This window comes from Musa acuminata, chromosome BXJ3-4 (genome assembly GCF_036884655.1).
Source record: "Musa acuminata AAA Group cultivar baxijiao chromosome BXJ3-4, Cavendish_Baxijiao_AAA, whole genome shotgun sequence".
Taxonomy (NCBI): domain Eukaryota; kingdom Viridiplantae; phylum Streptophyta; class Magnoliopsida; order Zingiberales; family Musaceae; genus Musa; species Musa acuminata.
This window is the reverse complement of record NC_088352.1, coordinates 32473496-32487500: the sequence shown is the minus strand read 5'-3', so window position 1 is coordinate 32487500 and position 14005 is coordinate 32473496. Positions and strand designations below refer to the sequence as shown.

Here is a 14005-nt window from a genome sequence, read left to right as displayed (position 1 = left end):
CAAAAGCCACAGAGATCCATAAATCCTTGGTTGGAAAGGACGGAACAAGATCTAAGGAGAGATGAAAGGGTTCGAAAGGGACTAACCGAGGACTTGCTCGGCCGAGAATCTTCTGGAGACGTCCTTGCAGAGCATCCGCCGCAGCAGGTCCTTGGCTGCCGGAGACACCGACCGGAAAGCCCTCGATGGGAACCTCAAGTTGGCCCTCACTACCGCGTCGAACGTCTCCGCCACCGTCTCCCCGTAGAAGGGCGGCACTCCCCCGGTCAGCATCATGTACATCACCACCCCCACGCTCCACACGTCCACCTTCTCCCCGTACTCCCGCCCGGCCACCACCTCCGGCGCCACGTAGCACGGCGTCCCCACCACCCCACTCATGGGTACCCGTTCCCCATATGCGCCGAGGAAGCACTCCGCCGACCCGAAGTCAGCCAGTTTGAGCCGCCCCCGCGCGTCGAAGAGCACGTTGTCCGGCTTCACGTCCCGGTGCGCGACCCCCCTCCGGTGGCACGCCGCGACGGCCTCCGTAAGCTCCGAGACCACTGCCACCGCCTCGTGCTCCGGAAACGGAGCCCCTTCGCAGGCGGCAATCCGGTCGCAGAGGTCGGGGCCCTCGAGGAGCTCCACCACCAGGTGCACCCACTCGTCGTCCTCGTAAGCGGCGTAGATCTGCACCGCGTGGGGGTTACCGGCGGCGGCGACGTGGTGGACCTTCGCCTCCCGCTCTACGCACTCGCGGTCGGTGGCGTCCGCGAGGAGCCTTTTCTCGACAGACTTCAGGGCGAACTCCTCTCCCGTCGCCGCCGATCTGCACCGCCGGACCACGCCGAACCGTCCACGCCCGATCTCCGCGCCGATCTCGTAGTCCCTCACCAGTGCCTCGCTCATAGCGTTTCGATTGGATCTCAACGGTCAACAATTACTCTCCTACCGCCTTCTATCCCTCCCTCTCATTGCTGGTACAATTCCTCGGCTTTCCCCTATTTATAAACTGCATGGGATCTCATTTGGCACCGGGAATATTCCTTTGCACATTTGACACCGCGGGCGAACCGATCAAGCGGATCTCCCAATCAGACGGATATGTCGTCTCCAGAACTTCACCGCCGATGATAGTTACCAAGTTCTACTATCCGCTAATCGCCCCTACTTCACAGTTACAATTACGAAATGAGCCAAAGGAGCTCCAATATGTTAATACAGAAAGAAGAAGCGTCACGATGAGTGGTCTGGTGAAGCATATAAAACAAAAGATTAATTAAAAGAAATAATGTTTGGTTGGTTTTAACTGCTAACGAAGCCTTTCAAAGTTATAAGACATGCTATCTAATATGTTGGACTAGTGCCTGTCAGCTTTAAAATCTATTTCTAACTTGAGGAATCGTGTCCGATTCGACCTTGCTCGATGCTTCCGCACAGCGAGTGCGGCGCTGGAGACGTGGGATGTGGCCCACCGCTTGAATTTGGGTGACTGCCACAGTTGAATTTCTTAATCCTGTGGGAATCCATCTCAACAGACCAGTGCCGTCGGATGGGGGTGGTGCACGACAATTAACGGCAACGGACGGTGGGATGCCTGTTGGGTTGGAGATAGAAAGCACAACGAGAGGCCATAATTTCTAACGGCTTTTCGGGGCAGTTATCGGCCATTCCGGACGGGGATCGTACGACACAGAAACGTCGTCAATCGAAAGATGACGCGTGGAAAGTCGAGTTGGACGCGTCGGTGGAAAGCCATGTGGTGGGGACAGCAGTTATGTACTTATGCGTATCCCTTTTGTGTGTGTCGTTTTAAACGGGGAGGATATATGGAACCGGAGACGGAGGGAGCAAGCAAGGTATGGCATTGGTTCGCCGGTCGCCATAAGCTATCGTGGTGGAGGCGATAAGGTAGCAGTGTTTGCTTGTTCGCGCTGCTTGTGGTCCCCAAAGTGTTGGTGACAGGAAGACTAATAGGGAGATGCGCTTATCGTGGGGAATCAATAATACGATTAAATAAATAGGGATCACGGCAAGCTATGCATAAACAAAATCAGAACTTAATTTAGTTCATATATATAAACGAATTTAACATAAGCGGCCTCTATGTGATCACAAATTGTAGATGTAATTTTGTAGCAGTAGGGAAAGAAGTTGCTTGGGATGATAACAAGTAGGTCGAGCTTTCATTAGGATACCATGTAGTGTCCTGCTAGGAGTCGAAGATACTATGGCACTGTCCCTGCTACCTATGGTTGGAGATGAATGGATAAGTTGAGGCCACCAATCTGCGGCTTTTGGCACAAGAGTTGAGCCATGGATCAGATCAGCAAGGGTCTCTCTCTCTCTCTCTCTCTCTCTCTCTCTCTCTCAAAGCTGACAAAGGTCATGTGGTTGCGGATCGGGAATTCTTTCCTTATGCCTCTTTCAAGCAAAATCCAAGTACTATGTCCTTTACTTTTTTAATGAATAATGATATAGTGATTTATATTTTAGTTGAAAGCCCGACAATATTTGTTTGAACAAAAACTTACATTGGGATTTATGTGACGAGCTCGATGTGACTTACACGTTAGGTAGATGTTAGAATTCTTCCTTTACTATCCAGGAGGAGGACGGGCTAATAGTCTTTGTGCATGAAATATTTAGTGGGCGTCTACGATAAGCTATCACTGTTGCTTTGACTGTTGTGGTTTGATGTGGACGATTTTGGTTGGACTAATACAATGCTCCGCTTATACAGTTGACCCGATTAGATCACTCATTTTATATATTAGAAAATCTTAGCCGAAGCACATTAATACGTGGCTTTTTTTTAATGTGATTTTAATGATTTTAATCAAATACTAATACCTGTTTTAAAGATGATGTATTAACCTGCTGTACTAGACCTATAAAATGTCAGTGTTCTTTTTTTTTTTTTCTTTCTTTGAGAAACTAAATTTTTTATTTTAGAAATATTCTTTCCTTAATAATAAGGAATTTATTTTTTTTAATGGTTGGAGTTTTACCTGTCTATAGCCAATGGAAATGAACCTATATAAATATTCTGGATTTCCTAGTCAAATATATCTTTTCTCCATAAAAAAATTTTCATTCTTTTTTATCTTTTCTTAAGCCACCTCTTCTCATATTATTGTGAATCTATAATAACCTTCTTATGTTCATAACCATAATAGAGGAAACATGATTATATACTTGGGGAATATATTCAATCATATGCTTGAATGAGGGGTAGAATCATTCCTTATACTCGTATGTACTTTTGGATGATTTTTTATTTTATTAAATATAATTGGATAAGGTGTAATTTTTTCAAGTTTTTACCTCCAACAATTTAAGAAATGATGCATTTAAAATTTGAAGATAGATTTTCTTGGAATTGGTTATCCAAGTTAGAAGATTAATTTAAAATATTTCTCTTCCACCGTATAAGACACAAATAAAATTGGAAGAACGAGAGAAGATAGAACTTATAATGGTGATTGGTGTTGCAAGTTGCAACACGTCTCTCATGTCTGCTCTCCTCCGAAACTTGACTAATTACATGTTCTGGTGATAAATTGTACGGGTTGCATGATATTTAAGGTTGTTTCATTGACCAAGATAGGCAATCATTTCAAAGTGCTTGCGTCTTGAGAAGAATATGAAATTTGGTAGAGTCAAATTGTTCAGCCGATCAACGTTCTATTCCACATTTATCTTTGATTAGTGTTGGGAAATCACTGAATATCATTTATTCTTCTAAGTTATACATATCTGATATTGGTTATGAGGTATGGATGAAGCATCTAGTTTTATAAAGATAAATGTACTGGAGCTTAAGAGAGAGAGAGGATCGTTTGTAGTATGGTTTCATAATTGTTATACTGGAAGATACCCATTCATGTTAGGGATTGTTACATGTCACCTTCGATCCCGATGGAATTGTGTTACGTTAAATCTAAGAAATATATAACTATCGTGAATATGGTTTATAGCATTCAAGGAATGACATCATATCGATTATATAATATTGAGATATTAATCAACATGGTGTTGAGCTATTGTGCATGTGACATCAGAGTATTAACCATGTGATGTTAAAGTGTCAATTACGAATACTAGCATATCAACCGCTAGGCTCTAGTTATAAGCATAAAAATATGATTATGTTATTATTATATAAAAAAATCAATGCTAAAAAATAAAATCAAATAATGATAGATCAAATATATAATGCATACCTTTCGATATTGCTTAGAAAGCCTTTATTTGATCTATAGATGCACAATCGTCCAAAAGATTCAATGATATCGATCTGTAAAAACAATTAGACTCGTCTTCTCCTCTCTTCTTATCCTTTACAATGAACGATGGATTAAGGGCAAAGAAAATATGAGAGAGGATCTATGATATCTCGATAACTATTTAGGTTTATGTTGGTTTATCCCTAGGAGGTCTTATCCTTTTATAGGCGAAAGCAGAGGAACTAAAATAAGTAATTAGAAGAATCCCTTGTCTCTCCTAGAAATCCTACCATAATTAAATTTTCTTTCTATTGGTTGATAATCATAATCAGAATCCAATTATATTTATAATATATCATAAATAATTAGATAGGATCACATAATCTAATATTCTCACACTTGACCAATTAGTTGGTAAGATATAAAAGAAATTTAAAATCAAGATAAATAAACCATAAATTTATTTAAACATATTTTATTTAATTAGATTCTAAAATTTTAAAAAATATTTTACACATACATATAAATTTTATAAAATAGGCCAAGAAATCCAATAAACATAATATCACATTAAATCTGACTATCAATACGAGTCATAGTGATTGTATATCATCAATGTCATAATTCCTTCTATATATCACAACACTATTTGTTAGGATCAAGAGCACTAAGAGGGGGGGGGTGAATTAGTGCAGCGGAAATCTTATAAGAAATTAAAATCAAAAAGCTGCGTTCGTTCAAAAACAATTATGATGCAGAAGCAAATTCACAGTTTGTATCTAAGTGCAGTTTGCGTCTAAGCGCAGATTGCGTCTAAGCGCAGTTTTGCGTCTAAGCGCAGTTTTGCGTCTAAACTCAGATTTACGTCTAAATGCAGATTTACGTCTAAACGTAGATTTACGTCTAAACGCAGTTTTACGTCTAAACGCAGTTTTACGTTTAAACGCAGTTTTACGTCTAAACGCAGATTTACGTCTAAACGTAGATTTACGTCTAAACGTAGTTTTACGTCTAAACGCAGTTTTACGTCTAAACGCAGTTTTACGTTTAAACGCAGTTTTACGTCTAAACGTAGATTTACGTCTAAACGCAGTTTTACGTCTAAACGCAGTTTTACGTCTAGACGCAGATTTACGTCTAAACTTTGAAACTCGTTTGTATATTCGCAGAAGGCAGTATGCAGTTGAAATCAAGACGTAAACGTAAACTGAAATCTGATGATTGAGCGAGGAAAGCCGATTTACGTCCGAATGCAGTTTTACGTCTAAATGTTGAAACTCGTTCGTAAAATCGTAGAGGACAGATTGCAGTTATTAATAGGATTAAAATGTAAGCGTAAACTGCAAGGAAGTCCGTTCGTAAAAGCACGGAAAACAGATTTGCAGAATCAAACGTAAACGTAAACTGTAATGTATGAAAATACGAGTTTACGTCTGAATGCAGAATTGGAAGAACAGCACTTAGAACTTGTTCGTGAAAGCGCAGAGAGCAGTAGTGACGAGGGTGGTTTGCAGTAATGATAAAGTGCTCGAAAATAAACGCAAACCAGAGATTTAGAGTGGTTCGGTCAGCCTTGACCTACTCCACTTTTGGCTTCCTCCACCGATGAGGTTGCCGACGTCAACTAGGTGCCTTCCTTCAATGGGCGAAGGCCAAACTTCCCTCTTACAGTTTCTCTCCTTTTGACAGGCTTAGGAGACAACCTTTACAGACCTTTCTCTCCTCACTTTACAGTTGAAAACTTGAAGAACAGAAGGAGGAGACTCAAGGGATTTACAACACTTTTGAGCTCTTTAGAATCACAGAAAAGATCACAATTTCGGTATGGGTCTATATCTTTCCAGTGCTGAATGGGTGGGGTATTTATAGGCCCCAACCCAATTCAAAATTCGAGCTCAAAACGATCAAATCGATCAAATCCCAGAATTCTGGGATCAGGCGGTTGCACCTCTCGACTGGAGAGGTGGCACCGCCTGGCAGAGCTCGAAGACTGAGCTCTGCCGATTGCTTCTTCTCTGCCAGAGCTCGAAGACTGAGCTCGATGGTTGCATCACCTGGCAGAGCTCGAAGACTGAGCTTGGTGGTTGCATCACCTGGCAGAGCTCGAAATCTGAGCTCGGTGGTTGCATCACTTGGCAGAGCTCCAAACTGAGCTCAAGCTGATGCACCATTCTGCCATAGCTCGAAGACTGAGCTTGGTGAATGCATCACCTGGCAAAGCTCGAGACTGAGCTCAGGCTGATGCACCACTCTGCCAAAGCTCGAAGACTGAGCTTGGTGGTTGCATCGCCTGGCAGAGCTCGGAACTTGAGCTCTGGCGGTGCAACCTCTTGGCTGGAGCGGTTGCACCTCCCAGCCTTGCAACCCTGGCGGTTGCACCTCCTGGCTGGGGCGGTTGCACCTCCCAGCCCCACAGCCCAGGCGGTTGCACCTCCTGGCTGGGGCGGTTGCACCTCCTGGCTGGGGCGGTTGCACCTCCTGGTGCAATCAGGGTCCGAATGGTTCACTCCATTCGACCCACTTTGAATCTTTTCAGGGGCCCAATTGCCCCAAGATTAAGCTAATGGGATCACCTCCCATTTTCCTGCTTAATCATCGTGCTAACTACGATTATCTCTAAGACAACTTCTGCAGCTTTGCACCGATGCGTCAATCGCTTCTTCCGGCGAGTTTCCGGCCAACTTCCGTCGATCAACCGATAACCCTCGGTGATCCTTCTGCGGACATCCGGCATACTCCTGGACTTTGCGACGATCCACTTGGCGAGTTCCGACGAGCTTCGCTTGGCAAGCTTCTGGACTTCTCGGATCTGTTCTCTCTGAACCTCCGACGACCGTCCGAACTTCCGTCGAACTCTCGAACTCCCAACGTGATCATGATCTTGACTCCGGCGCAACTCCTGCTGCTTGTCTTAATCTCATCGTAGTTAATCCTGCACACTTATCTCAACACATAGATTAGATAACAAATGACAATTGACTTCATCATCAAAATCCGAGATTCAACAATCTCCCCCTTTTTGATGATGACAATCAATTGATAAAGGAGTTATCCTTAACTCCCCCTATCTATATGCCATAGTTGAGATAAGTCAACCTTGAATTCAAGACCTAAGAATTCAAGTGACGCATTGATAAGTTAGATCAGTTAAACTTATCAATGCTCCCATCATGATGCCTATCATGATGTATCTCTTCAAGAATTATGTCAAGGCATGACATACATCAACAAGTTTGTATGATAGTGTTTGTAACCAATCATCATGCAATCATATAAAGCTACGAAGGACTTTTTACATGATGCTTACATTTGAGATTTTCTAGTAAGTTTGCATTTTCTTCACAATATCATATCAGGATATGATGCAAACTATAGTACATGTTCACATATCTATTGGTGATGCAAGGATGGCATAACATTGTTTATAGCATCACTCAAGTATTTACAACTATGACATAGATATGATTATGGCAGTTCAGCTATGACATAGTGTTTATCAATTCATATTTTTCTCCCCCTTTGTCATCAACAAAAAGCATGATAGCATTATCAAGCAAATAAAGGAAGTCATGACACATATATCACTTTATTGTTTTTGCTTGACGGAGGAAAGTCATTTTCCAAGGAGTTTTCATAAGAGTGTACGGGAACATCCCATTTTTAGCATACAACCCGAAAAATGAACTTTTTACATGCATTTGGTTAAAAATATTTGTCACATAATTTGCAACATGTTGTTTGATCAAGCGTTGTCAAGGCATGTAATAGTAATAACATCCGAAAGATAATTTTATCTAGTTTAAGTATTTGGACACATCAACATACCTAATCCTCTTCTTATGTAATCAAATTGTTCTTCACATAGGGGTTTTGTGAAGATATCAGCCAGTTGATGTTTGGTATCAATAAACTCTATGGTCACGTCATGATTAGTGACATGATCACGTATAAAGTGATGTCTAATATCAATGTGTTTTATTCTTGAGTGTTGTATAGGATTTTTAGTTAAGCATATTGCACTCGTGTTATCACATTTAATGGGAATATCTTTAAGAATCACTTTGTAATCTTCTAAAGTGTTTTTCATCCATACAACTTGTGCACAGCATGCACTTGCTGCAATGTATTCAGCTTCGGTTGTTGATAGGGCAACCGAGTTTTGTTTCTTAGATGACCAGGATACAAGGGCATGTCCTAAAAATTGACATGATCCTGATGTGCTTTTTCTGTCTAGTTTACAGCCAGCGAAGTCCGCATCAGCATAGGCTGTTAATTCAAAATTTTCTGTTTTTGGGTACCATAATCCTAGATTGGTAGTTCCATTAAGATATCTGAGTATTCTTTTGACAGCTTTGAGATGAGATATCTTAGGGTCTGATTGAAATCTAGCACAAAGTCCTACACTGAACATAATGTCTGGTCTGGTGGCAGTGAGGTAAAGTAAACTTCCTATCATACCCCTATAGGTTTTTTGATCGAAGCTTTCTCCATTCTCATCAATTTCTAACTTAGTGGAGGTGCTCATAGGAGTGTCAATGGCTTTTGAATTATTCATTTTGAACTTCTTTAGCAAACTTACAGCATATTTGGTTTGACTAATAAAGATGCAATTGCTTAGTTGTTTGATTTGTAGGCCTAAGAAGAATGTTAACTCTCCCATTAGACTCATTTCGAATTCATGACTCATAGTTTTCGAAAAGGATTCACAAAGAGATTCATTTGTAGAACCAAAGATAATGTCATCAACATAAATCTGAACAATGAGAAAATCATTTTCAAAATTCTTGATAAACAATGTAGTATCAACCTTGCCTTTTACGAAATTATTTTCAATGAGAAAAGAGCTAAGTCTCTCATACCAAGCCCTTGGGGCTTGCTTTAAACCATAGAGAGCTTTAGTTAATCTAAACACATGATTAGGGTAGCCATTATTTTCAAATCCAGGAGGTTGTTCAACATAAACTTCTTCGGAAATGAAACCATTTAGAAAAGCGCTTTTAACATCCATTTGAAATAATTTAAAATTATTGCAACTAGCATAGGCAAGGAGCATCCTTATGGCTTCCAATCGAGCCACAGGTGCGAAGGTTTCTTCGTAATCGATACCTTCTTCTTGGTTGAAACCTTTGGCCACTAATCTAGCCTTGTTTCTAACCACGATACCATTTTCATCTTGCTTGTTTCTAAAGACCCATTTAGTACCAATTACTAAATGGTCATTTGGCCTAGGAACAAGCGTCCACACCTCATTTCTCTCAAATTGATTTAATTCATCTTGCATTGCGATAATCCATGAATCATCTTTCATGGCTTCATCAACACATTTGGGTTCAATTTGGGAGAGAAAAGCGGCGTTGGCACAAAAGTTTTTAAAAGAAGATCGTGTTTGAACCCCCTTTGATGTGTCTCCTAGGATTAGTTCCTTAGGATGAGCATCTATATACTTCCAATCCTTGGGTAAGGATGTTTTGGAAGTAGATGCAACCAAGTTGCTAGTTGGAGACGGGGTTTCGTTTAAATTCAAGGAATCAAAATTAATATCATCATCAAGATCATTTTTCTTAATTTCTGAAATCTCATTGAAAACAACATGGATGGATTCTTCAATAATTAAGGTTCTTTTATTGAAGATGCGAAAAGCTTTAGAAACCGAAGAATAACCAAGAAAAATTCCTTCATCAGATTTAGCATCGAATTTTCCTAAGTTATCCTTTTCATTCAAGATAAAACACTTACACCCAAAGACTTTAAAATATGAGACATTGGGTTTTTTGTTATTCCATAACTCATAAGGAGTTTTGGTGAGTAAGGGTCTTACTAGGACTCTATTTAAAATATAACATGCAGTGTTTACAGCTTCGGCCCAAAAATATTTGGGTAGGCTATGTTCATTCAACATGGTTCTAGCCATTTCTTGCAAATTTCGATTTTTTCTTTCTACTACCCCATTTTGTTGAGGATTTCTTGGAGTAGAGAAGTTATGGTTGTATCCGTTGAGTTCACAGAATTCTTGGAAGTCATGGTTTTGAAATTCTCCACCGTGATCACTTCTAATTGACGAAATCATAGATTCCTTCTCATTTTGAACAAGTTTACAAAACTTGGTAAAATGTCTAAAGCATTCATTTTTTTGTTTTAAGAAGTAGGTCCATGTATATCTGCTGTAGTCATCAATAATGACAAAGGCGTATTTGCTACCTCCTAGACTCGATGTAGAGATTGGTCCGAACAAGTCCATATGGATCAATTGTAAGGGCCTAGAGGTGCTTATTTGATTCTTAGCTTTGAAGATACCCCTAATTTGCTTACCTAATTGGCAAGCATCACATACATTATCTTTGATGAACTTGATATGAGGAATTCCTCTTACAAGTTCTCTAGATGATACTTGATTGATTAGTTTCATGCTAGCATGACCTAATCTTCTATGCCATAGCCAAGCATCCTCATTCATAACGGCAAAGCACATTTCATCACATAAGTCATTGATGTCAATAGTGTATACGTTGTTTTGTTTTAATGCAATCATAGATATATTTTTGTGTGGTTTTTCAATGATGCAGGCATTAGATTCAAATCTTATAATATATCCTTTATCACATAATTGACTAATGCTCAAGAGGTTATGTTTTAAACCATCAACTAGTAAAACATCTTCAATAGAGAGGTTGGATTTGTTACCAATGGTTCCTTTGCCAATGATTTTACCCTTGTTGTTGTCTCCGAAGGTGACATATCCTTCGTCTATGCTAGAGAGCTTAGAGAATTGAGATGGATCTCCGGTCATATGCCTTGAGCATCCACTATCAAGGTACCATTTCTTGCTCCTAGCTTGCAATTGTTTAGTTTTCTACAAGAAAGGATGACGTTTAGGTACCCATTTGCTTTTGGGTGCCTCATAAATAGATCTACATTTTCTATCATGTTGCATAGAGTTTATCATGGTTCCTTTAGGAACCCAAATTAATTTGTTTGGACTTATTTTCTTGAATGGACAACAATGTGTCTTGTGTCCAGATTTGCAACAAAAGTTGCACTTGGTTTGGTGTTGAACGTGTAAGATGGGGCCTTTTACAAAGGTAGTTGGATTTTGGTGAGGACTCCTCACAAATCCAATCCCACTTCTTTTGGGAGCATGACCCTTGTTTGTAAGGATCATGTTTAATGACTTGCTACCAACCTCGAATTTCTTCAAGGTGTCCTTAAGCAGCAAGTTTTCTTTTTGTATAGTTTCTAAATCATGACATTTGATACATGAGTTTAAACTATCATGATGTTCGACTTTTAACTTATCAAACTCACAAGTAAGATTATCATGTAGCTTTTTTAGCAACTTGTATTTCTTATTTATAACTTTGCATTCATCAAATAAATCATGGAAGGCATTTAGTAATTCATCGAAAGATAAATCAGCATTTAATAAATCCGTTACCTCCTCTTCGATGGCCATAAAGGCGTAATGAGCAACATGCTCGGTGTTGGATTCTTCTTCCTCGGATGCGCTCGAATCATCCCATGTTGCTTGGAGCGCCTTCTTCTTTGTTGTTCTTTTCTTGACTTGGGGACAATCACTTTTGTAATGTCCCGGCTTTTTACATTCATAGCAGATCACTTGGTCCTTCTTAGGTTCAAGTTTATTTTTCACATCGTTTTTAAACTTGTTTCTTTTGAAGAATTTTTTAAACTTTCTTGTCAACAGTGCCAAGTCATCGTCACAATCCTCATCACTTGAGTTTTCTCTCAAGTGGCATTCAGAAGTTTTAAGTGCCATATCCTTCCTGTTCTTTGGAAGGATGTCTTCTTGCTCTTCATGAGCTTTGCAGGTCATTTCGTAGGTCATTAATGACCCGATTAGTTCTTCAAGAGGGAAATTTTGCAGATCTTTTGCCTCTTGAATGGCGGTGACTTTAGGATCCCAACTCTTAGGAAGGGATCTTAGTATCTTATTCACAAGCTCAAAATCCGAAAAGCTCTTTCCGAGACCTTTTAAACCGTTGACGACATCCGTGAAACGGGTAAACATGTCGCCAATGGTTTCACTCGGTTTCATTCGAAAAAGTTCAAAAGAATGCAGCAACAGATTGATTTTTGACTCTTTCACTCTACTTGTGCCCTCGTGGGTCACTTCAAGTGTGTGCCAAATATCAAAAGCAGTTTCGCAAGTTGAAACACGATTAAATTCGTTTTTATCTAGTGCGCAAAATAAGGCATTCATAGCCTTTGCATTAAGAGCGAAAGCCTTCTTTTCCAAATCGTTCCAATCGATCATTGGAAGAGAAGATTTTGAAAATCCATTTTCAACAAGGTTCCATAGTTCAAAATCCATAGAAATAAGAAAGATCCTCATTCGGGTCTTCCAGTAAGTGTAGTCCGTTCCACTGAACATGGGTGGACGTGTAATCGAATGTCCCTCTTGGTTTCCGGCGTATGCCATCTCTCTTGGGTTTTAATCCTTTAGAGAGTTAACCGAGCTCTGATACCAATTGTTAGGATCAAGAGCACTAAGAGGGGGGGGGTGAATTAGTGCAGCGGAAATCTTATAAGAAATTAAAATCAAAAAGCTGCGTTCGTTCAAAAACAATTATGATGCAGAAGCAAATTCACAGTTTGTATCTAAGTGCAGTTTGCGTCTAAGCGCAGATTGCGTCTAAGCGCAGTTTTGCGTCTAAGCGCAGTTTTGCGTCTAAACTCAGATTTACGTCTAAATGCAGATTTACGTCTAAACGCAGATTTACGTCTAAACGCAGTTTTACGTCTAAACGCAGTTTTACGTTTAAACGCAGTTTTACGTCTAAACGCAGATTTACGTCTAAACGTAGATTTACGTCTAAACGTAGTTTTACGTCTAAACGCAGTTTTACGTCTAAACGCAGTTTTACGTTTAAACGCAGTTTTACGTCTAAACGTAGATTTACGTCTAAACGCAGTTTTACGTCTAAACGCAGTTTTACGTCTAGACGCAGATTTACGTCTAAACTTTGAAACTCGTTTGTATATTCGCAGAAGGCAGTATGCAGTTGAAATCAAGACGTAAACGTAAACTGAAATCTGATGATTGAGCGAGGAAAGCCGATTTACGTCCGAATGCAGTTTTACGTCTAAATGTTGAAACTCGTTCGTAAAATCGTAGAGGACAGATTGCAGTTATTAATAGGATTAAAATGTAAGCGTAAACTGCAAGGAAGTCCGTTCGTAAAAGCACGGAAAACAGATTTGCAGAATCAAACGTAAACGTAAACTGTAATGTATGAAAATACGAGTTTACGTCTGAATGCAGAATTGGAAGAACAGCACTTAGAACTTGTTCGTGAAAGCGCAGAGAGCAGTAGTGACGAGGGTGGTTTGCAGTAATGATAAAGTGCTCGAAAATAAACGCAAACCAGAGATTTAGAGTGGTTCGGTCAGCCTTGACCTACTCCACTTTTGGCTTACTCCACCGATGAGGTTGCCGACGTCAACTAGGTGCCTTCCTTCAATGGGCGAAGGCCAAACTTCCCTCTTACAGTTTCTCTCCTTTTGACAGGCTTAGGAGACAACCTTTACAGACCTTTCTCTCCTCACTTTACAGTTGAAAACTTGAAGAACAGAAGGAGGAGACTCAAGGGATTTACAACACTTTTGAGCTCTTTAGAATCACAGAAAAGATCACAATTTCGGTATGGGTCTATATCTTTCCAGTGCTGAATGGGTGGGGTATTTATAGGCCCCAACCCAATTCAAAATTCGAGCTCAAAACGATCAAATCGATCAAATCCCAGAATTCTGGGATCAGGCGGTTGCACCTCTCGACTGGA

General features: G+C 40.2%; 1 protein-coding gene across 1 annotated transcript in view; it reads right to left on the bottom strand.

Annotated features, from left to right (window-relative positions):
- The window catches only part of LOC135635913 (phosphoenolpyruvate carboxylase kinase 2-like), a 1603-nt gene extending 628 nt beyond the window's left edge, over nucleotides 1–975 (bottom strand). Inside the window, exon 1 of the mRNA XM_065147377.1 lies at nucleotides 87–975. Coding sequence (XP_065003449.1) covers nucleotides 87–891 — 805 coding nt within the window. The 5' untranslated portion in view covers nucleotides 892–975. The remainder of the gene's footprint in view (nucleotides 1–86) is intronic.
- Between the last annotated feature and the right edge of the window lie 13030 nt (nucleotides 976–14005).